The sequence below is a fragment of the Coffea arabica genome, chromosome 7e (genome assembly GCF_036785885.1).
Source record: "Coffea arabica cultivar ET-39 chromosome 7e, Coffea Arabica ET-39 HiFi, whole genome shotgun sequence".
Taxonomy (NCBI): Eukaryota; Viridiplantae; Streptophyta; class Magnoliopsida; order Gentianales; family Rubiaceae; genus Coffea; species Coffea arabica.
The window spans coordinates 2,579,851-2,602,905 of NC_092323.1; the positions used below are offsets into that span (position 1 = coordinate 2,579,851).

A 23,055-nucleotide genomic window follows, 5' to 3' on the forward strand; every position below is an offset into this window, starting at 1 on the left:
GATCAACCCGTCACATGATCCAAAGCCTAGACTGCGAAAAGGCCCCTTAATAGGCACTTGGGATCCTCGGTGACATGAATCCAATACCAAACCAGTGCCACCTATAATATTGCGCCACTTGACCTATTATTATTTGCATTTTAATTTTTTAATAATTCAACTTGGTTTGGTTTAACACAAATTTTGTGTTAACTCTAAAACTTTGAACCAAAGTAACCAACCGGTCTAATTCCATTACCGGTGCTTTCATCATTGATTACCTTCAACATCTCCAATCCACTCTGATGAGGTCCACATCTTCAGAGTCGTCGTCCTTTATTTCCACCACCGGCTCCGCCATTCCACGTGGCTTTGGCTCACCGTCAAAGGCACCAAGTATATCCTTAACAAGCCCTTCTCTTTCGAGCTCTCCACTGGCAGGGATACCATGTACTTCATGGCTGAGTTTGTAGAAAGGAAGAAAAGGGGGGAACAAGAAAAAGGGGAGAAAAAGAGAGCAAGAGGACTTCGGTTAGAAGGGAAGGTGAAAGAGGGGTTGGAAAAAGCTAAGGGAAAAAGCAGAGGGGAACTTCGTCTGGGAGCCAAGGGAAAGAAAATAAAAGAAACGGGCGGCGGACGGAGAGCCTAAAGGAGAAGAGACCGAGAGAGTTGAGGGCAAAAGAAAGATTGAGGGAGAAGTGACAGCAAAAGAAGGGCGGCGAACGGAGGAGCTTTGGGGAAATGACAGAAATAAGGAAACAAGCGACGGGGGAGAGATTTTGGGGCTGAGCGAAAAAAAACAGAGAAGGAAATAGGGGCGGCGGATGGAGAGTTGAAAGAACGGAGGAAAGGGGGAAAATCTGGAATTTGGAGGAGGAATTCCAGGCAGGGTAAAACGGATGGAAAGGAGCAAGCAAAAGAGAGGAACTGAGGACTTCGTCTGAAAAAAAACCAAGAAAGGGAAGAGGGGATGACGGCAGAAAGAAACAAAGAAAGAAAGGATGGCGGTGGACGAAGAGGCGTGCGGCTGAGAAAGAGCCGGAATCCACCATTGCCGCCATTCAATGCAAGAGCACTGTAAGTCCTTTTCTTTAAAAATTTCAGTTCTTGTCAAGCTCACAAAGCAGTCTGCCGAGCCTTTATTCACTACAATTTTCCTATTAATTGTTCACAATTTTGGATTGTATGTGCCTTATAAGCTGAATTGGACCGAAATCTCTTGTTGATTGAACAATTTTGAGCCAACCGAGACCTCATTTGAGTAGGGAATTGCTGAAATTTCCATGCCCATTTTCGGTTTTGAGTATCATTGTGTTATATTTTACTTGTCTGTTTATGATTTGTAAGGAAGTTATAGTTTTTCTACAATTAAATGTGAAGCACCCTAGCAACCATCAATCGTTACAAGTATATGATGATATATGGTTTTTCTCGGCCTGGAATTGTGTCTTTCTTTTCTTCAGTTGCTTGGAAGAAAGTAAGATGAAATGCTCCATTATTATAGCTTTGTCATGCAGCAAATCTTTTTGCTCACAGTTTGTTGCTTGTAGAAAGAACGAAAGAAATAGAAGTGTACTTGGTTTTGAAATTGTAACACGCCAGGGAGATGTTAAGTAGGTACTTGGTTTTGTAATGCAGTCTAGTATCAGTTGTATAGGGAGAACAAATGCAAAGGAGAAATATAGGGAACCTATTCTTTTTTTATCAATTGTAACACCCTTTATGTTGCAACTTATAGAATGATCCTAGTTAAATCCATGACTAGAATTAGTTGAATGGTGATGTTAAGTTTGTGATGTCTTTGTTTAATCTATTTGTAATTAACCTTAATGTCTTTGGTTTACTTTTCATAATTCAGAGGTGGTTGTTGCATGAATTTCAAAGTTTTCCTTGACGTATTCTAAACATTGTGGAATCCTTTGTTTTTCACCCTTTCATTTTTCTTCTGTGGTCTTTGCCTTGCTGGAAGGAACTTGACTTTTGGTGATCTCACTGTAGGTAAAACAAATGGTAGTCGCAACACTTGCTGGAATAGTTTAGAAAATATAACAGCAAAGTTTTGATATTTTGCAATGCAGAAAAATTTGCTATTATCTATAGTTGTTTCTATAGGGAAATGGTTCATGATGCTCTGTTAACGATTGCAGTAACTCATGCCTTTTGTTCTTGATAAGACAAGCATTTACCTTTTATGCATCCGCTTCCAGGAAATTCTTAGAAGTTATTTGGAACACTTTCTTGGAGCAAGAAGCTAATATATTAATCCATTTTCTGTTTTCAGACCTTTGAGGAAGCTGATACCAAGCATGATGGAAAGATTGACAAAGAAGAGTGGCGTAGCCTTGTTCCAAGACATCCTTCTCTTTTGAAGAATATGAAGCAGAAACATGAGCAGCAGGGAAATTGCAACAAGAACTTTGTCCTGTTGGTTCTTTGTCAGAGCATAGCATCTAAGTCAATTATGTTTTATGACACAAGATATGTAAGAGTAGACTGCATTTTCTCGGCGTGAAGTTTTTATCCCTTTGTTTACTGTATGCACTCCATATTCGCTATTTGCATGCAAAATGAACAATGTCAGCTTTTGTTTCAGTTAAATTGAAGTTCATGCTAAATAATTAATGTTTTACAGGGATTATTATGCTTGTGTTGTGTCCATTATCAGAATTGAAAATATAAACTTATGTCAAGAGGGGCGATAGTCGATGATACTATGGTTTCCAAGCCTCTTCACATTCCACAGTATCCAAATGTCATATTGAATTTTGGAATGGTAACAAAGTGTTCAAATGAAAGATCTAAAAACCTTAGTACTAGTGTCAATTGAAACATATATTCTATATAGAAGAATGTGCATTAATTTTGGGAAGCACGAAAAGCTCCATTGTCAATTTCTGTCAAATTTTCAGGTCTTTTGTCCACTTGAACACTTGCACGAAATATCATTGATGCTTGGAACTGGACAACCACACCTATCATTGCAATCAACTCCAACTTCTTGTCCCATAGTGCAAGAGTTGTCATTCAACTCGAACTGATTTATTTTCGCTCCTTCGAAACCATGTAATTCTTGTGCCTATGGTTAGAATTATATCACCAAAAAATTGAACACATAAATAAATGGATGAATAAAAAAAGACAATAAGCAATCTTTTCTTAAAGAAGTAATTATTCATGATCACAACTGTAATAATTTACCTTGAGCAAGCCGATCATGTTCATGGAACTGAAAGTGCATAGCTGGCCATAATTTTGTTGATTAACATCCAAATTCACAAACTATCAACCACAAAAGTGAAAAATATTCATGAACTTTAGTACAAACCAAAACATAAAATTTTTATAAAATAATTTTATGCAAATAAGAAACTAAAAAATTACCGGTGTAGGATGATATGGTAGTTGCTTTGTTGTCTAGTCTTTCCCTATTGTAAGGTGTAAGAAGCAGCAAGGCGAAGAAACCAATTAATAAAGATAACATTACTGCAAGGAAATGTACCTTCTCTCAAACGAGGACGTAAATCTGGTGCCCAGTTTTGCAGTGCCCGGCTGATGCCCAATTGAATAGCACCAACCTGACCTGTTCCGAGGAGTGAACAATAACAATTAGCTGGTAACATAAGAAAATTGCTAAAGTTGAATTGAATCATCAAATAACTCGTCCTAGGCAGGTAGAATGATTCGACACACAGCTTGCATGATTAAGGAACCACGGGTTTTAAATTTGGTGAAAAATTAATCCCATGGTAAGGACTAAAACCTCAAACACCGCCAAGGAATAGGGTCAAAAGAGGAACCAGGTCCAGATGTATTTTACTATTTTGAATCTCAACAAGTCTTCTTACTGAAACCTAACTGAATTAACCCTAAATTAACAAAAGAATTTCATGCAAGTTAATTGCAATACAATAAGGAAAAAATGTAAGCAAATTTTTCCCTAATAATTTATTAAAATAGTTGAATTTCCAATTCTATTTGTTCACTACTAGTACTTGCAACTAGTCAGAAAAGCTATTGTTACTTCTTGTATCTTTTTTTTTTATTTGGTACATTAGTAAAATTTATAACAATTCTTGAAATAATAAATAATTTTTTAATCCCACAAAGTAACTTATTTTCCAGGTATATTACAATTAGCGTGTAAGTAGTCAATTTGACCACTCAATTAATATTTAATCTTTCCAAACTCACAATTCAATGTAAATTTCACTTTAATGGAAATTGAAAATGAAGATATAAAATTGCATAACATAAGGTAGGATGATATTGCTTATGAGTTGTTATGTAACTTACGAGTTGTTGTCTATTTCCTAACTTTCTTAATATTAAAAAAATTGAAATTCGAAATCAAGATCATGGAGCAAATAGTGATATTGATTTAATAAATCAAAGCTGAAAAAACTCTAGACTTAAACCGGATGCAAGGTTGGATAATTACCTGAATGATGTGAAACGTTTTGGTTTGTTCTTTGCTGGAGAAAGCTAGGGATGGTTGGGCTTTAATTTGAGTACTTCCTGAATCTTTGTAGTCAATTTGCTTCAATAGTCGGCGGCTGCAGTTTTAGCTTATTAGGCTACAGTTGATTGTTCTAAGCAATGAACGATAAGAAGGCTTGAACTTTGGAGGCAATTGTTTAGGGTTATCTTTTTCTTTTTCCCAAAGCAACCGATCTTGAGTGGTTGCTGTATGAAAGCACCGGTAATGGAATTAGACCGGTTGGTTACTTTGGTTCAAAGTTTTAGAGTTAACACAAAATTTGTGTTAAACCAAACCAAGTTGAATTATTAAAAAATTAAAATGCAACTAATAATAGGCCAAGTGGCGCAATATTATAGGTGGCACTGGTTTGGCATTGGATTCATGTCACCGAGGATCCCAAGTGCTTAATAGGGCCGCCTGCCCGTTAATCCATCCCTGCAGTTTCTTGTTCCGAGATTAAAAGTCAGTTATTGTAGGTTACTTTCCCAATGATTTGGTTGAAATAAATTTTATATACATTATTTTAGTTAAATACATGTCACATATATAAAATTTTAATTTAAATCACTTGTCGTGTATCCAAACCTGATAGTATATAGTTGTATACACTTTTAACTCTTAATGCATGAAAAATTAATCTACAACTTTATAGTAACATTAGTCCACGGTAAAATCTGCATTTCCCATCTCATATTTTAAGTTTAACTCTTTAAGGCTCTTAATTCTAGCTTTTCTTCTTGTTTTAACTGGTCCATTTTTTGCGTCAAGCAACTAAAGGTTGATGAGTTTTCCATTTATAGGCTCTTTGACCTGTTTTTCTTTTTTTTTTTTTTTTGATTTTTTTCTCGAGACAATAGGTTCCTTGATCTTGAATTATGCTGCTGGACTTGACGAATGTCTCGTATAAAAGAACATTCACCTCCTAAGCAGAAAAGATGAAGATGGATATTAAACTGTAGGATTATGAGAATTTTAAGCATCGCATATAGATATTGAAAAATAACAAAGAAATTAAACAATGAACATTATTTATGGATTCTTCAACTATAACCAATCCATCAATGGAAAATTGTCAGGAATTCTCGTCCCATACTCCCATAGTACTGTCTTCCTTTGAGTCTTCTTCTTCTTCTTCTTTCTATTTAGACGAATATAAAAGAAAACATGTCTAAAACACAGTTATATTGGAAAAAAAAGAAAGAAAGAATGCACAGTTAGCCCCAATATGGTAATAAGAAACCAAATGAAAAGAAGAAAAAGAAAATTCACAATATCCAAACACCTTAACACAGTACTAGTGCAAAACTTGACAGGAAGAGTATCTATTTCTAATTCAACTAGCTAGTACAAATTATTCGATCCTGAAGCTAAAGGATTCACAATAAGAAAAGTTTTTTCCGAGATATTTTCTACATTATTCCTAAACCACCATAAAAAGCCCAAACCCCATCTGGTGTCAAGCGAGGCAAGAAATATGTGACAAGCAAATTGAACCTGAAACTAAACTAGTGAGAAAATTATCGTATAGTAACAGAATACTTTCTACATTTGCTAATCTATTAAGTACTAGCAACCGAATTACAAGGTTTGGACCTTTCATTAAATTAAAAAGCTTGCACTTCCTTCTTTCTTTCAGTTCTTTGCTTTAAAAGAAAAAAAAATGGAAATCTATCCGGTGCTCCACATTAGAGACAGATGAAAAATGGCAGCATGTTCAACGATCGTGGCTTCTTGATCCTTTTTAGTTCTGGCAACGGTTAGGGATCAAAAGCTACATCAACGACAGATGATTATGATGGTGTTGGTCTGGTCAAGAAATGGTGATTATGACGAAGGTATCCTTGCGAATTCTGAAGGTGTTCTAAGGGGAGACATATATATATATATATATATATACATACAAATGGGGTTAAAAAATTGGACCAAGTTTCTGTATGGTGTCAGTATCAATGTTTTCAGAATCGGAGCGAACCGGCCGGTTCGACCGGTTGGACTGCGAACCGGCCATGTCACCGGTCCGGTCTAATGCTAAAGCCGGAAGTTCATGGAGAACCGTTGAAACCCGGACGAACCGTGTGAACCGTTAAGAACCGTGAACCGGCAGTTTTTTAAATTCTTCAACAAAATATCAAGAATGGTGTAGCTATGATTCGAACGCCTCCAAGTTTGGATATGACAATCTTACCGCTAGACTGTAGTTAAGTTTGTTGAGAATTCTACTTGACTAAAAAATATATTAAAACATCAAGTTCTTCTCTTATTTTTTTTTTCAATTTTTTCTTCTTAACCATTTTTAACCCAAATATCCACAACAAGATTTTCTCAAGTCTTCACCATTATTATCAGGTTATTATCTTTAGCAAATTGTAAACAAGTTGAAAATTTCAACTTTTGTTGTTTTCCAACATCTTGGTAAGTTTAATTTTTTTTCTTTTCAAGGTTTTTTTTCTATATTATTTATCTTTAGTTGATTTTTTTGCATTTTCTTCTTTTTCCCCTCAATTTTCATATGTTTCCCTCATTTTTGTTTTATTTTTATTTGATTAATTAAGGATGAAATTTTTACAAAAGTAGTGCACATCCGTGTAGGAATTGGGTAGGAATTACAAATAATAACATTGGACTGATAAAAAATATGGTAGTTGGCACATAATCAAAGCTATTGATAATTGAATTTAAAATAATTAATGGTATAGGATCATTGAATTTAATATAACATGTTAATTAGTAATGTTTAGTAGCAATTAATTTTTTATGTGTTTAACTGTATATTTTTTCCAAAAATTTTTAGTTTTTTTGAGTTTGAGCAATTAGATTTATATTTTTATAATGAAATTTTAACTTTTTCAGCTTAAGTTGATGAAATTGTGAAGGTGGTGTGGTTGCTTATCATGCCATTGATAAAAGTTTGCTATTCAAATGGTTTGTCTTAACTTAAACTGTTTCATGGATTTTTTTAAGGGTTGTAAAAGAATTTTAATATTTAATTTATTTATTTTTTGTGTTTTTATTTGTGATAATTGGTGAACATTTGGATTGTATCTATTTATGTTTATAATGAATTTATGAAAACTTGTGGTGAATTATGATATTTTAATTATATTTATCAATCCATGTTTTATGTATAACTTTTAGTAAATTTATTATTATCATAATTTAAATTAAGTTATGTTGGTAAAGTTCAAGTGTAGAATGAAACCTGTTTAGTACTTAACAAAAAAAAAAAAAAAAAACAGTGAACCTGTGAACCGGCCGGTTGGACCGGTTGGACCGCGAACCGGCCACCTCTCCGTTTCACTGACCGGTCCGAGTTTAAAAACATTGGTCAGTATAGAGGTTTTGTATACTAGCAATGATAAATATATGCCACTTATCTAAAAACTAATTTTCAATTTTAATATTAGATTACGTGACATGTATATCCAACGCTGCTGCTGGTTTATACATGGATAGTACGTAACAAAAGGATTAGAAGGATTAAAAGTAACCCAAGCATGCTTGCCTCAATCAGTTTTACTCGCAAGATTATGGAGTGACATGAAATAGAGCAAATTGTTCAACTGATGAATTTTCCTCTTTCTCTTTTTTCTACATGTAAAGTTTTAAAATCTCCTTTATACCTAAATAAATAGACAAATAAGTACGATAACAATGAAAGAAGATGAATTACCACAACAAATGCGACTGTTCTTTTTCATTGCCCAACGAGTTAGTGCGGAGGGGATTGCTTCTGTTTTTCATTTTGTTTCTTGGGCAAAGAAATTGTGAAATCAACGATGCTAGGGAATTCATTTTTCATGGGAGTTCTACAAGCACTCAAATACTATATCGATAAGATCAAATTCAATGTTAGATATAAAATAAGAGTTATCAATTTTTAAATTATTTCAAAAGTTAAATTATTACATGATGTTACAAGATCTAACTCGATTAGAATCATAGGTACAAATACCAAAAGGAACTATAATATTTTCTGATTTTTTCAAGATTTTTGAACCTTTTTCTCTATATTCATACCTATTTTTTCCTGATATTTTCAACCCTTTTGAACCTTCTTTCTATATTCATACCTCGACCTTGATTCTATAAAAATATATATTAGATCTTTTATAGCGTTTAGGCCTAGGTAACCCAAGCTAGATACAAGCCCTACTCTTTAGAGAGGAAGACCTGCTGTATTCACTTATTTACACTGGCACTATTCTTTTTTATTCTATTTTTTATAAGTATAAGTGGAAGATCTCGAATAAGGGATCTCTTACTTATACTTCCTCTCTCCTTACCACTAAACTCATCTCTTCCCTTTACATTGGCACTACTCGATTCTTTATATTTGATTTATTGTACTAGACAAAAAAAAAAAAAAACTATTTTTCAATATAAATGTTTTCCCTTTTTTTTTTATTTTTCAAATTTGAATATGATATTGGTCTATGTTGGCTTTGTAATTTTTTTTGACCACATCCATGATAGTCGATAGTTAGTAAATACTCATATTATACTTGTATACTATATATTCGAATGTACAATTTTAAAAAAAATTCTATATTTCATATATTTTAAAAATATTGTAAAAAATACCCATAGTTTTTAACTAATCATCTGAAATACATAGTATGCCTTTGACTTATTATACTTCACGAATTATACTTAAATTTTTTTAAAAAATTTAAAATTTGAATAAGGATAATGAATTATTTTCCTTATTTATATAAAAATTAACAATAATACAACATAATTTAACTCTATATGTTCAAAAGAAATACACTTGCATCAATTTAACTCTATATGTTCAAAACTAATTTCTTATAAATTTATATTTTTTTCCAATATCTTATCAATCCTTGCTCTAACCATTAAACTGTACCAATCCTTATAAAAATCAACTCAAAGTAAGCAAATAAATCATTTTCCACTTTATCATAATCACAAAAAGTAAAAGATAAACAAAATTCAATTTATTACAATTTACAAATAAAATATTGCATAGTCATCCAAAAAATGAGTAAGAAAGAATGATGGAGAAAAGGGAAAAAGAATAAGGTGACTTTCGTTTCTTTTTTTTTTTTGGGCTCCATTTATTTAATACGTTGTGAATTATGTGTCAAGTGAAGATTGATATAGTTTTCTTACAATTATTAGGAGAGGTAAGTGATATTTCTAAAATTTTAAGAGGGTCAAGTGATATTAAGAGAAAGCTCAAGGGAAGTTTCTAATATTATCCCTAATAGAAATCAAACCTTGTGAATTGAAGGTCCAAGGAATCTACGGTGATCTGGCCTCATAAAACATGTATAGAAGGGCATTTTCGTTAGCTCAAATATTTTAATGATCAATTTGATGAGTTTGATTAAAGTGAGAAGAAAGTTACGCAACTTTGACCAAACCTTGAAAGGGAGTTCTTCGGATTAACCCTAATCCAAATTCCAATAACAAATTCTTACCCATCGTAATTCTCATCCAACCCTGAATGCATGGACTTGTTCCCAAGGCATTAGCCTTCTAGCGTTTCTCCCGAGACACGTGTTTGGACATAACTGCCGGATCTCCTCCCTCCCATAAGGGCCCACCAAAAGAAACGCTCCAACCCAGCCCTTCCCTTCCTCCCAAAGAGATGTCCTGAAGTGGAGTGCATCCCAATCTCGCCGTCGAAAGCAGCTAGCAAAGCAACCAATTTTTATTCTGCTAGTACATTAAGGAAGCTCCCTTTGACAACGGGGAGGGAGAAAACTCAAACCAACCAAAGCCTTTGTTGTAAGAATAAATTTTTTCTGCATTAACAGTGTATACATTATCATTGTTAAATTCATGACACGTGTGTAAAAGTTAAATTTTAAATTCAAATTTTACATAATTATCGTTCATTTAACGCTGATAATGTATACATCGTCAGTGTAAGAAAGATTAATCCTTATTATAATACATAAATAAACAAACAACAATAAATTGGGGTCGGGGAGATAAAAATGCAATCTTAGTAGGGGGTGGGGGCAGTGTCCTCGCTCCTCCGTCTTGCACCGCCGCACATTTATCGAATCCAATAATAATTTATCTGCTCTCAACCCTTCTTTATCCATCCTTCCAAAAAAAAAAAAACTCTTCTTTATCCATCTATATATATATATATATCTTGGCGAGTAAAACGGATGGATAAGCATTTTTTATAGTCTGCGAAAATCCACAATAAGGATGAAAAAATATTTGCGGTTGCACTTGCCCCAATAAAAAAATATAAGAGAGGCGGAGTGAGAGTGGATCCATTATCTAAAGGGCGAAATCGTAAAAGCACCTGATAATACAACGGGGCCCAGTCCCAACTCTCGTCTCACGTAAAGAATAAGATGCTGGAGGCTGGACAAGAGCCGGAAGTTAGAAATCAGAAATTGACGAGTAATTGGTGTTTTTTCTTTCCAATTCCTTGATAAGAGTGCGAAGAAAAGAAGAGAGTGGCAGCCACCAATCACAGCATGCTTTGCTGTCGTCATTCTTGAGGTTGAGGCTCCCGTACTCCTCCTCTATTCTTCTAGAAAGAAAGGAAAAAAAAATATATATTAAAAAAAGGAAGAGAAGAAGTGATCGGGTGGGTTAATTAATGTAATGAGTAGCACCTGGTAGTGTATTAGTGAGAAAAATGGGAAGGGCATTTGTGTATGTGATATTGGGAGGGGGAGTGGCAGCTGGGTATGCAGCTCAGGAGTTTGTTAAGAGAGGTGTTTCTCATGGTGAACTCTGCATCATTTCTGGAGAGCCTGTAAATAATTCTTACTCCCTCTCTCTCTCTCTCTCTCTCTCTCTCTCTCTCTCTCTCTCTCTCTCTTCGTGTTTCAATTATGACTTGTATTCGTTATCAATATAGTACTAGTACTGTCACTTGAAAATCTATTGTGTAGTTATTTGCTTCTTGTTCCTGTCCCGTTAGAAATACATGCTTCAATAAAAATCACCTGCCAGTCCCGTTTAAGGAATCGGGTTTTATTGTTATTCCTAAAGGAATTTGGGTTTTCTTTTCTTTTTTTTGTTCCCTCGGTTGAAGTAGTTATCTAAGTCGAGTGATTTTATTTCTTGCTAAGAATCAGGTTTTTTGGCCCGTGTCTATGGCAGGGGGAAAATTTTGAGGTGGAAAGGAAAACTAGCATCCTTTTGGAATTTTCGTTTCCCCAGTCAATTTACAGAACACGGTTTCATGTTACACAAGTGTAAGTTATGTTTTGGTTTGGTTGCATATTATCTACGAAAAACTGAGAAATTATGATGGATGAGGTCACAAGTGGACATCCTTTTGCATGTTAACGAACAGAAAAAAAGGGGAAGCAAAAGCGCTTATTGCCCTGGAGTTGAGTGGTGTATAAACTATAAAGAGTTCTTCACTTCACCTGGAAATATACTGGGCTTCTCGCTCATATTCTCATCGTAGCAGCATATGTAATTAAAGCAAAATCTCAAACAGTTTGAAGCCCTCAAGTCTCGTGGTACTTTTTATTACATTTTTTCGCAGAGTTTCATGTCAAAGAAATGTAGTGACTAGAAAAGGTAGATGGAAAGTATTTTTTTCCTTCCCTGAAAATATGCAATAAAGCTGGTTTGATAGGGGTTATGTGGCTTTGCTTCATTATCTAATCATGTTCCTCGGATCTGTGCCCGGTTCGTCCTTAGAAGAGCCTACTTATTTGATCTCTGGTTCTTATAAAACTTTGCTGACTTCTTACAGGTTGCACCCTATGAAAGGCCTGCTTTGAGCAAAGGTTTCTTACTTCCAGAAGGTATCTTTGTTCTCTTCATTCCTGTTTCAACCTTTTCAGATTTCTTCATAGCAATATGCAGCAACAGTTTTTTGACATATGAGGAAGACATTGTGCTGCATTGGGACTAATCCTCATTCATTTCTGTTTATCTTCTGGATTTGTTCATGTTTGAGCATTTATTTTTAACTGCTTGCAGATCCTGCACGACTTCCTTCATTTCACTGTTGTGTAGGATCCAATGAAGAAAGATTAACTCCGAAATGGTACAAGGAGCATGGTAAGTAATTCCTTAAATGGTGAAGGAATTTGTTGTTTATGAAGGCTAGATAAGTAAATTTCTTATATACAGATTTGGCTAATGATGCTTATATTTGTTATCCTCTTTTTAGGAATTGAGTTGATTCTTGGAACTCGCGTTAAGTCTGTAGATATGAGGCGCAAGACACTTTTGACAGTGACTGGAGAAACAATAAGCTATAAAATTCTTATCGTTGCAACAGGTGCTAGGGTATGGAGGCTAAATCTTTAGTTTTCCTATTTACTGTGCATTCTGTTTTTCAATTGGCATTTACACGAAATATTTCTCGTGTTACACAGAATGCGGATATACTTACTATTCTTTGTGCGGTTTTCTTGCTTTGGAAAAGTGAAACATGCAGTTCTCAAATGCTTTACCAAGCATGAGACTTACTCTTGATCTGTGCTAATGTGGGTTAATGTGTCTTTAATTTGGTCAAAAGATCCTTCTGAAACATTGAAGGGCTGTTAAAATGTGTAATGTGTTTTATGCTGTCTTAAAAGCTTGTCTATTTGCTAATGGTTTTTTTTTTCGTCTTAGCTGTTCCTGACGTAAGTATTAAAAACTAAAAGCTTTTGTAACTCTGCAGTTATAAGTCAGAACATAAGATAATGGTCAGTATGCCTGGAGCGTCAAAAGATTTTGGCCTGTGACTTCAACTTGTAAAGCGATGTTTTGAGTGATTTAAATCATATGTGACAGAAATTGTTTGCATATTTTTAATGTAGGCCTTGAAGCTTGAGGAGTTTGGTGTGACTGGATCAGATGCTGAAAATGTTTGTTATTTGAGGGATTTGGCTGATGCAACAAGGCTTGTAAGCGTTATGCAATCTTGTATGGATGGGAATGCCGTCGTCATTGGTGGGGGTTATATAGGAATGGAATGTGCTGCTTCCTTGGTGATAAACAAAATAAATGTCACCATGGTCTTCCCTGAGGCTCATTGCAGTGAGTATTTCGGTTCAACTAAAGATCAATTTTTTATTTAATCTTTCATATTTCACAATTTCTTTTTTATTCGTTTATACTTATAATTGGATAAAACATTCATTTGGTTGAAAAGAATATGGATCTGGCTTTTGATTCTTGAATTGTTTATACTTTTTGATGTAGTGGGCCGGCTATTTTCACCAAGGATTGCAAGTTACTATGAAGAATTTTACAAGTCTAAAGGAGTGAAGTTTATAAAGGGAACTGTCTTGACTTCATTTGATTTAAATTCTGATGGGAAGGTAATGCCTTGATCCTCCGGTAACTCAAATGGGCAAACATGAGATATGTTTTAAGCTTTTTGTATGTAAAAAATTTGAAAATGGGTACACTTATTGAAGTGCATGTTCTATTAGACTGAGAGTAAATGGAAAGATATGTAAACTGCGCTGAATATTGTTTCTATTAAAGCACAAGGGATGACTTTTTCTCTTATCCCATCTCCTTAGAAAGATAGGCTTTTACTCTTTTATGTTTTCTTCAATTTGACGTTGTGAGCACCATTTTCAAATTTGAGTTGTTGATAAAGGGTTGGCTTTCAACTTTTCATTCAGGTCACCGCAGTTAGTCTTAGAGATGGCAGTAAGCTTCCTGCTGATATGGTTGTGATTGGGATTGGGATCCGTGCAAACACAAGCCTGTTTGAAGGCCAACTAACTCTGGAGAAAGGTGGGATTAAGGTGAATGGGAAGATGCAATCGAGCAACGCTTCAGTCTATGCAGTTGGGGATGTTGCTGCTTTTCCAGTAAAAATGTTTGCTGAAACACGCAGACTCGAGCATGTAGATTCTGCGAGGAAGACAGCAAGGCATGCTGTTGCTGCTATCATGGAACCAGAAAAGGCGGGTGAATTCGACTACCTGCCATTCTTCTACTCCCGCGTCTTCACATTGTCTTGGCAGTTTTATGGAGACAACGCAGGGGAAGTAATTCATTTTGGGGATTTCTCGGGAAAGACTTTTGGGGCTTATTGGATTAATAAGGGTCATCTTGTTGGTTCTTTTCTGGAGGGTGGAACCAAAGAGCAGTACGAAGCTATAGCCAAGGCCACGAGGCTTAAACCGGCAATTGAAGACCTGGTTGAGCTTGAGAGGCAGGGACTGGGATTTGCTTTGACAGCAAGCCAGAAACCATCATCATCATCACCTCCTCTTGTTGCTGGCAGTTCTAATCTCGTCATCGAGAAACCATTACACGCTTGGTATGCAACTGCGGGTGTGATTGTGGCTGCATCAGTAGCAGCCTTTGCATACTGGTATGGCAGGAGGCGACGAAGATGGTAAAAGCATTGATTGTGTCGGCTGCCACAAAAAAAAATTTTTTTTTTTTGTACTGATATTTTTAGTGCACATGTGGCCATTGTTGTATCATTTATAGGGGCTTGAACGGTAGAAAGGCTACATCTGGTATATATAGTCAGATTTACGAGTAAAAAGGGCTGAAATGTATGATTCATCATGAAGTCTTTTGAGTCAGAATGATGAGAGTTGCTTGCTCGTTTCTTGTTTTTTATTGAAGATGGCGAACTTATTTCTTTTTGCTGATAAGAGTTCCTTTTTTTTTTTTTTAATAAAAAAGACTTAAATTATCTTCTGAGCTGAGCAGACTACTAGTAGTGGCAGCAGGAATGTAGAAAGCTGTGGTGGTCGTCCTGTATGATTCGTGGCATAGAGTTGCTCAAAGATGAGGTGTCCTCAGAAGGTTGTAGATGCAGAGCTGGGCATTTGGTCTAGTGGTATGATTCTCGCTTTGGGTGCGAGAGGTCCCGAGTTCGATTCTCGGAATGCCCCCATTTTTTGTCCAACTCCAGTGCCTTTTTGGATAAAATGCATGTGTTTTCGGCCCATTGGACTACGATTTTCTTTCGTCTCCAACTCCAGTGCCTTGTCGATAAAATGATTATTTTTTTGGCCCATTGGACTACGATTTTCATTTATAAGGATTCGACCCAGTTGGTTTATCAATCGACTAATTAGGCTCACCCAATTAGACGACCAGACACCTCGAATGAAAAAAAACGGTTCAATGCTATCTCACATGACCTTGACCCAAACAACCATAGGGACGGCTCTTTCTCTCTTATCCTATTTCTATCCTATCTTCTTCGTCTTCCTCTCCGTGTTGCTGCTGCTGCTGACACCTCTCTCTCTCACTAAATTCCCACTTATGGCTTCCGCTCTATCCACACTCACACTCTCCAATCCCAAGCCCTCCGCCGCGACTTCCCCTACCCACGACCATTCACCTGCTCTCCTTAAGCAGCAATCCCTATTATCTTTTCCTCTGCGCACCCAAAATCCACTCCTCCTTCACCGCACCGCATTTGTCCGCCCCCTCGCCGCCGTCGATGCTCCGGAGAAAGTTGTACAACTCGGTGACGAAATTTCCAACCTAACTCTGGCCGATGCTCAAAAGCTCGTCGAATACCTCCAGGACAAACTAGGAGTATCAGCTGCATCGTTTGCCCCCGTCGCGGTTGCCGCTCCTGTGGACGCAGCTGCGGCCGGTGGAGCCGCACCAGTCGTGGAGGAGAAGACGGAGTTCGATGTGGTCATCGAGGACGTGCCTAGCAACTCCAGAATTGCAACGATCAAAGCCGTTAGGGCTTTGACGAGTTTAGCTTTGAAGGAGGCCAAGGAGTTGATTGAAGGCCTGCCTAAGAAGTTTAAAGAAGGTATTTCCAAGGAGGAGGCTGAAGATGCTAAGAAGCAGCTTGAAGAAGCTGGTGCCAAGGTTGCCATTGTTTAGCTTTCTTATAACTCAACTCAATTGAATCTCCTTTTTATGGTAGAAATTTGGTCACTTTTCGGGTACAATTACTGTTTTTAAATCTCTCTCTCTCTCTCTCTCTGTGGTAGAAATGATTTTGTAAGATGCATTGAACTGTTAGTTATTACTAATTACTATTACTGTCAGCAATGATATATGTTTTAGATTAAAAGCTACTCCTTGCATTTGTAAGCTACTCCTTGTTTTAGATTAAAAGCTACGATATCCATGTTTGGATTATCATATCTTACTAGTAATTAACTGATGCTGGTAGAGCAATCCAAAGATTCCAATGTATACCCAAATCTTGTTTCCCTTTCGTCTTTGGCCTTGTTCCGGGTGTTTTTAAAGTCTCAATGGATTGAGAAAGGGAAGTAGTAGTGTTAATAGTTCAGCAGGAGAGGAATAATTTTGTGGCTCCGGGAGGAATTAATATTAGTATCAACATGTTCATGTTGTCCTGTTTGGCTCAGGCTCTGTGAAAGATGGGGAGAGGAGTTTGTGGTCGTCTTAAAGCTTTCTCTATTGAGCTCTCATGACAGTTATTCAAAACAATCTCAATTTTTTTTTCCTGTAAGGAAGAAAATCAATCTATTACGGGTAGGGGTTTCTCGCTGATCACTTCTATATCCTAGAACGCATCATCCATCTCTGTACAACGTCTTGTCTAGGTTGCCTTTAAAAACTGGTTTTCTAACATCCCCCGATGTGCCAATTGTATAATCCTCCTCATCCTCGTCTCAAGCCTCAAGGCTTGATGGTTTGCAGGCCCTAGGACAGAAAACCCTTTATAATCCCAGGTAAGCAGCTCGTGAGTTTTCACAAGGTCAAGGACAGAAAACCCTTTTGGTAGTCTTTACTTTTCAATTAACGTATTGGCCTTGCATTATATATATATATATATATATATATATATATATATAGGGTTGGATGGGGGGGAGGGGGATAGGGAAAGGAGGGAGTGCTGTAGTTCATAATATGTATATGATTCTCACCTCTGTGTAACATAGCAATGGCATATCGACTCATATCCAAGATAAACTGGTGACGAGACGTTGGCAGATGATCGGTTGTTCCATAAATCAAATAATACAAGGGGTAAGTCTTGCGCGACGCGCGGGAGTGGATATCTATAAATACATTAATTTGTAATACAATTTTGCTTCTAGATTTGTTTGCAAAAGGTTATCTGTTACAAAATAAAGGAAATATTATTAGAATTGTTGTTGGTGTAGAATCTTGGAATTTAATTGCATATTGATGATATATCAACTACATGAAAAAAAATTAAAAACATATTTCGTTTCCTTTTAAGAAACACATCCGCCATCAAAATCCTAAATATAAACTTTGATCAAAGAAGGAAAATTTTAACTTATTCATTCTTCAATATCACGCTGACAGCGGTGTCAATGATGAAGGTTCAAAGATCACATTGCTTTTACTTTATATGTTTCATTTCCTCTTTGGACTGCAACTTAACTCTTGATCAACATAATCAACAAAATGCACATCCAAAAAGCAAGCAAAGCAACTTTTCTTTTTGAATTCTTCTTTCTTGCTCAACTTCCAGTCAATCGTAGTTTTTAACAAGCCAAGTATTCTTAACATTGATCTACTGCACATTGGGAGATCATACCACTTGAAACAGCGATAAGCATGATTCACCTATAATGCAAGAGTACCGTATATTAAGAACCAATTTTCACCTCATATCAAAACTAATTTTTTCCAAGACAAACAAAATGAAATGTGCTCAAACATAATCCATAGCTTTGATAGCTATAAAATCTCCTTCCCGAATTTGTAGGTTTCTAGGAAGTCACAATCAAAGGCTCTTTGCCACAATGACATCAATCACTACTATTTGCTTCCGTTGTACTCTTTTTTCTTGCTCTTTTTCTACTACTTGTAGGCGATTGTGTTGAAATTTTCTGCTTTAATTGAGAATTTGGTGGCTTACAATTAGGATTTTGGTAACTGAAACAATTGGAAGGAGGGAGAAGAAAGGGTTTGGTGGCTTACATTTATTTTTTAAAAAAAAAAAGAGAAAACGAAGTGTGTTTTTATTTTTGTCCTTAAAATTATAAATACGTGAGAGAGACATGCGTTTTTTGGACAGAGAAGTGAGTGAAAATGAGTTTTGGGAGCAATTGAGTATATTTTTTTATATTTGAGAAACTACTGTAACTGATTTAAAACGTGAATGACTAAAAAAAATTTTTTTTTTGAAAATGTGAGAGAACAAATTTTATTACCTTCCTTAGGACTACACTAGGGGGACAGAAAACAGTTGGCCCACTCACTCCCTTTTCAATTTTAGTGTACAATGTTGGACCGTTCTATTAGGCTTTATAGGCAGGGTCGCGATTGACAGAAAGCATCCAATTCCTCCTCAATCCATCCTGAATACGAGACTAAGAAGAGAAAGACACAGGAGAGAATCATCAAAAAGCACAACAACAGATGTCCAGTATCCTCCTCCATCACTTACCACTGCTGCATACTTGCTTCTTTACTACTCCCTTTGCTAATCGCAGCCACACAACGCAGAAACAAACAAGGAGGAGGACATCCAGCTCTCTTCTTTTTTTTTTCTGAACTCTCTCGGTCGGTCTATTTCCGAAGAACAAAAAAGAAAGAAAAAAAAAAAAAGAAACACAAATAGGCAATCAATCCCCTTTTGTACTGGGCGTGCTATTATTTATTGCCTAGAAAAAATTCCATCAACCCGCCACCTCCCCTCCAATCAGCACTTTGACTCCTCTACGAATTCCAAATTCAAAAAAAAAAAAAAAAGAAAGTCGCACATAGTCCTGCAGTTGGCAATTCGTACCCAGTCCTGCCCCGGTCCACCGCTCCCTACTCCTGTTATACGCCAATTCCTACTCCTACTTTACTAGCAGTAGCAGTAGAATAATTAATAATACTACGAGTAGAATACGCTTACCAGAACGTTTGCCTATTTCTGTGCTCTCGCACTGCTGCCGGTCCGCTGCCGCTGCACCCTACCCTCCTCTTTTGTTCCCTTCCCTGGTCTTCTCTTTTTATTTTTTTTATTCTTTTTATTTTTTTTTTGGGGTGGGGGGAGATATCGTCCAAGTTTTGAGGAGAGAGAAGAGGGGGAAATTAAAAAGAATAAGAAAAAAAAAACACCAAAAGAAGAACAAAATTTTGAGCAGAGAACAGTAAGTAGTAGAGTGAGATGTCAAAAACTGAAGAATCTCTTTGGTTTGTATCGTTTTGATATAGAATTTCGTAAAGGGAAATTTGGTACTACTACTGCTACAAGAAGCGAAGCCCAAACCCTAATCAGGTATTTTATTCTCCAATTTATCGTCCCCCGCTATTTTCTTTTTTAATAAAAAAAAAAAGTTGGTTGCCACTTTTTGTTTATTGTGTTATATACTCTTGGATGTTAGTAGTATGTAGAATGAGCGTTCGTTGGTTGTAATATTATAGTATTTTATTTCACGGTGAGTGGTTGGGTGGGGGGTTTTCAAGGCCTTACCCCTGCCAGTGAGTTTTAGAGCCAAAACCCTAATACGAATATTTTTTGGTTTTTGTTTTTCTGTTTTTAAATTCCAGATGCCCTTAGATATTAGTACTAGTTTTAATTAGTTACTTGTTTTAATCTCTGGAGATAATAATTGAAACTGCAGTTCCGAACATGGCAACACCAGAAGAAACTTCCAGACTCAGAACCCTAGCCGACGCTGTAAGCGAGCCGGCCCTGTCTGCTGCTGTCGGTTCGGGTCTCGCAGGCCCCGATAAAAATCGGGCTCTGTCCCGCGGCATCCCTGGCGGGTTCGATGTAAATAAAGTGAGTGAAGAGGCGGAGGAGGAGGAGATGGAGGACAGTGTTGTGGCGGTGACTAAACGAACTGAGATTTCCCTGGTGGAGACGAGGATGACGCTGGGCACCGGTTTGGAAGGCACTGAGAAGTTGGGGCACGGGGTTGCTCTTGGTCTTGGCAGCTCGGATGGGAAAATTGGGCCCGCGAATGGATCTGCATCCGTCCTTGCCAAAAGTGGTATTATTGAGGATTTAAATGCTGATAATGGAGGGAATGCTATCGTGAAAATGGATGGAGAGACAGGTGCTGGTGATGATGCTGATTCTATAGACGGGCATGGCTATTCCGTAGGTGACCTTGTTTGGGGGAAAATCAAGAGCCATCCATGGTGGCCTGGGCAAATATATGATCCTAAACATGCTTCAGATTATGCACTTAAGTTTAATCACACAGGTCGTCTGCTCGTCGCATACTTTGGTGATGGTTCTTTTGCTTGGTGTCAGCCATCGCAGTTGATACCATTTGCTGAGCATTTTGAAGATATGTGTAAACAAAGCAATTCTAAGAGTTTTGTGACTGCTGTTCAAGAGGCTGTTGACGAAATTGGTAGACTTGTGGAATTAGAAATGATTTGTAAATGCGTACCCGAAGAGAACAGGAAGGGGCTTCATAGCCCGCTGGCTGCAAATGCAGGGATTAAGGCGGGAGTCTTAGTGCCCGAAGGAGGTATTGGTAAACTTTTGTCCTTTAGGTATGACTCGGCTGAATTGCTCGCAACCGTTCAAAGTATTGCTGAGTCAGTTTCTTTTGCTGGTGTTCTTGAACTTGCAATCTTGAAGAGTTGGCTGTCTGCCTTTTATCGTGCCAGAGGTGGTTATTGGTTGCCTGTTTATTATGAAGGCCTGCAAATTGAAGGCCTTGAAGGCAACAATAGGACTGCGGTTGAGGACAAAAATGATTCCATTGTTCCCATTGAGGTTCCTGTCCAGGGGCCACATGAAAAAGACTGGTCTTTAGCATTGGCGGGCCCTGGAAATGGCCCAGCACCTTCTGATGATCAGAATCATCATGGGAGGAAGCAGAAGAGTGTTGCTGAAATCATGGCTGAGGGTACAGATAAGAAGTCCAAGAGTAGGAAAGGAAGTATTGTCACACAGGGAACAAATGCTAGCAGCTCTGCAAAACAAAAGAGAAAGGATGATGAAGATGGAAATCAGAATGGCAGTGTTCAATCTTCTGGAACGGTGAGGAAGAGAAGTAGAAAGAAGATCTCTAGTGCGGAGAATGGTCATGTTCAACCTCAGGAGGAAATTCATAAAAATTCTCTCTCAAGTAAGCTGAACGAGGATGAAATTGCTGTTGCTGATGATAATGATGGTGAAGGTGCAAAAGGGACCGAAGAGATTTCATCTCCTAGGGAAAGAAAAAAGAGCAAGTACCTATCCCCTCCATACACAAATTCGCGGTTCAGGTCCGGGAATCCAATTTTCAAGAATGAGTTGCAAAAAGAATCAGAGAAAATTAGTAAGATTGCTAGGATGGGTGAGCGCATGACTAAGGCTGCTGGAATCCTTCTCGAGCCACCCCCTCTAGTTAAGTGCAATGCTCAGACTGTGGAGGAAAAATTGCCTTCAAATGGTAAGCAAGGTCAGCAGAAGATTATTGACTCTGCAGATGTCAATGCACCAGTGAAGGAGGTGCTAGCAGGAATTAAATCTGGAGCTGTTAATCATTTGCACTCTTCGGATGGAGAATTCCCTGATTTTATCAGGGGATTCATCTCTGCATTCAGAAGCTCTGTCCGTTCTAGTCAATCAAATTACACTCCTAAAAGGCTGCCTGGTAGGAAGAGGAAATCGGTGAGCTCCGAACAAGGAGATCTGGGTAACCTTGATGTCAAGTCAGCTGAGGCTAAATATCCACGAACCATTGACAAAAGGAGTGCCCGAGATAAGTCTGATAAACCTAAACTAAAAAAGAATGCCAGACCTAAGGATAAGCAAGTCGATGGAAAATCTCCTCCTGAATCTCTAGTTGTGACATTTGCCCCTGGATTTTCCTTGCCATCAAAGGATGATGTCATCAGAATATTTAGCAAATTTGGGGTTTTAAATGAAAAGGAAACAGTTGTGTTCCCCGAATCTGCTAGCGTTCAGATTGTATATTCCAGTCCTGGAGGTGCAGAAGAAGCCTTACGAGAATCATTAAAGCAGAGTCCTTTTGGCTCCCGTAGTGTTAATTACAAGGTTCGCCATTCCTCAGCTTCTTCAATGGCTGTGGAGTCCAGTCATAATACTTCCTCTGATAACCCAGTTGCTTCGTGGCCAGCCGCTGGTGAGAAATCTCAGCTTGTTACCATCAGACAGAAACTCGAGATTATGACATCCATGCTGGAAAAATGTGATGGTAAAATTTCAACTGAGGAGGTATACCATTTGGATGCCGAGATAAAGCCACTGTTGGAGAAGGTGAGGAAGATGGCTGGGGATGTTTCACAATAGATGTGGGGTCGGTGATGTACTTAGTTTTTTTATACTGTTAGTGGCTTTCCCTTTACTCGTAGGACTTCTATATCTGACTCTTTTGTTGAGGATATTGGTGTTTGGTAGTAATTCGAGTTTGTCTTTTTCAGGAATTGATAAAGCGGGTCAAGATTATTGTATGTAGGATGTATGATATAGTTATGAAACTAGTTGGAGGGTCAATTAATTAATGTCTTAGAATGTTTGTACGTAGTCGGTGTATTCCCAAGGCAGCAGTCCCGCACCTCTGGGAAGGTTCCCTTCTTTCTCATGTCTGAATATATAGAACAATGAAACTTGTCAGTGATACTCTGCGCCCTTGTGCATAGCTGTATTTGTTGTGAAGTTCCATTGGATGATTTGGGTTACTGATATTCTGCTCGGGGTTTGTTTTCAATTATGAGATTGCAATTTCTACATGGTTTGCCTCCTGATCTTGCAACTTGCTTGTAAGTTGTTATCTTAAGAATGTTGTATG

The 23,055-nt window shown here is 37.2% G+C and overlaps 3 protein-coding genes, 1 long non-coding RNA gene and 1 other non-coding gene across 5 annotated transcripts; 4 read left to right on the forward strand and 1 right to left on the reverse strand.

The window, feature by feature from the left end:
- The first annotated feature begins 10,827 nt into the window (after nt 1–10,827).
- Nucleotides 10,828–16,434, forward strand: LOC113722795 (monodehydroascorbate reductase 4, peroxisomal-like). Its single transcript, XM_027246018.2, has 7 exons — nt 10,828–11,210; nt 12,168–12,219; nt 12,398–12,478; nt 12,591–12,709; nt 13,228–13,447; nt 13,613–13,731; nt 14,044–16,434. The coding sequence occupies exons 1-7, from the start codon at nt 11,091–11,093 to the stop codon at nt 14,770–14,772; spliced, it is 1,440 nt and encodes a 479-aa protein (XP_027101819.2). The 5' UTR covers nt 10,828–11,090; the 3' UTR covers nt 14,773–16,434.
- TRNAP-UGG (transfer RNA proline (anticodon UGG)) lies at nt 15,208–15,279 on the forward strand. Its single transcript has one exon. It is a non-coding gene; the product is annotated as a tRNA-Pro (tRNA).
- On the forward strand, nt 15,491–16,434 carry LOC113722803 (large ribosomal subunit protein bL12c-like). The gene has a single exon (XM_027246024.2). The coding sequence runs from the start codon at nt 15,497–15,499 to the stop codon at nt 16,235–16,237; it is 741 nt and encodes a 246-aa protein (XP_027101825.2). The 5' UTR covers nt 15,491–15,496; the 3' UTR covers nt 16,238–16,434.
- A 1,233-nt stretch (nt 16,435–17,667) lies between these two features.
- LOC140011058 (uncharacterized) lies at nt 17,668–19,335 on the reverse strand. Its single transcript, XR_011818314.1, has 2 exons — nt 19,209–19,335; nt 17,668–17,926 (listed from the first exon to the last, which is right to left on the reverse strand). It is a non-coding gene; the product is annotated as an uncharacterized lncRNA (long non-coding RNA).
- LOC113723106 (PWWP domain-containing protein 6) lies at nt 18,661–22,884 on the forward strand. The gene is made up of 2 exons (XM_027246367.2): nt 18,661–19,574; nt 19,921–22,884. Exon 2 carries the CDS (start codon nt 19,929–19,931, stop codon nt 22,554–22,556), a length of 2,628 nt encoding a protein of 875 aa, XP_027102168.2. The 5' UTR covers nt 18,661–19,574; nt 19,921–19,928; the 3' UTR covers nt 22,557–22,884.
- The last annotated feature ends 171 nt before the right edge of the window (nt 22,885–23,055 follow it).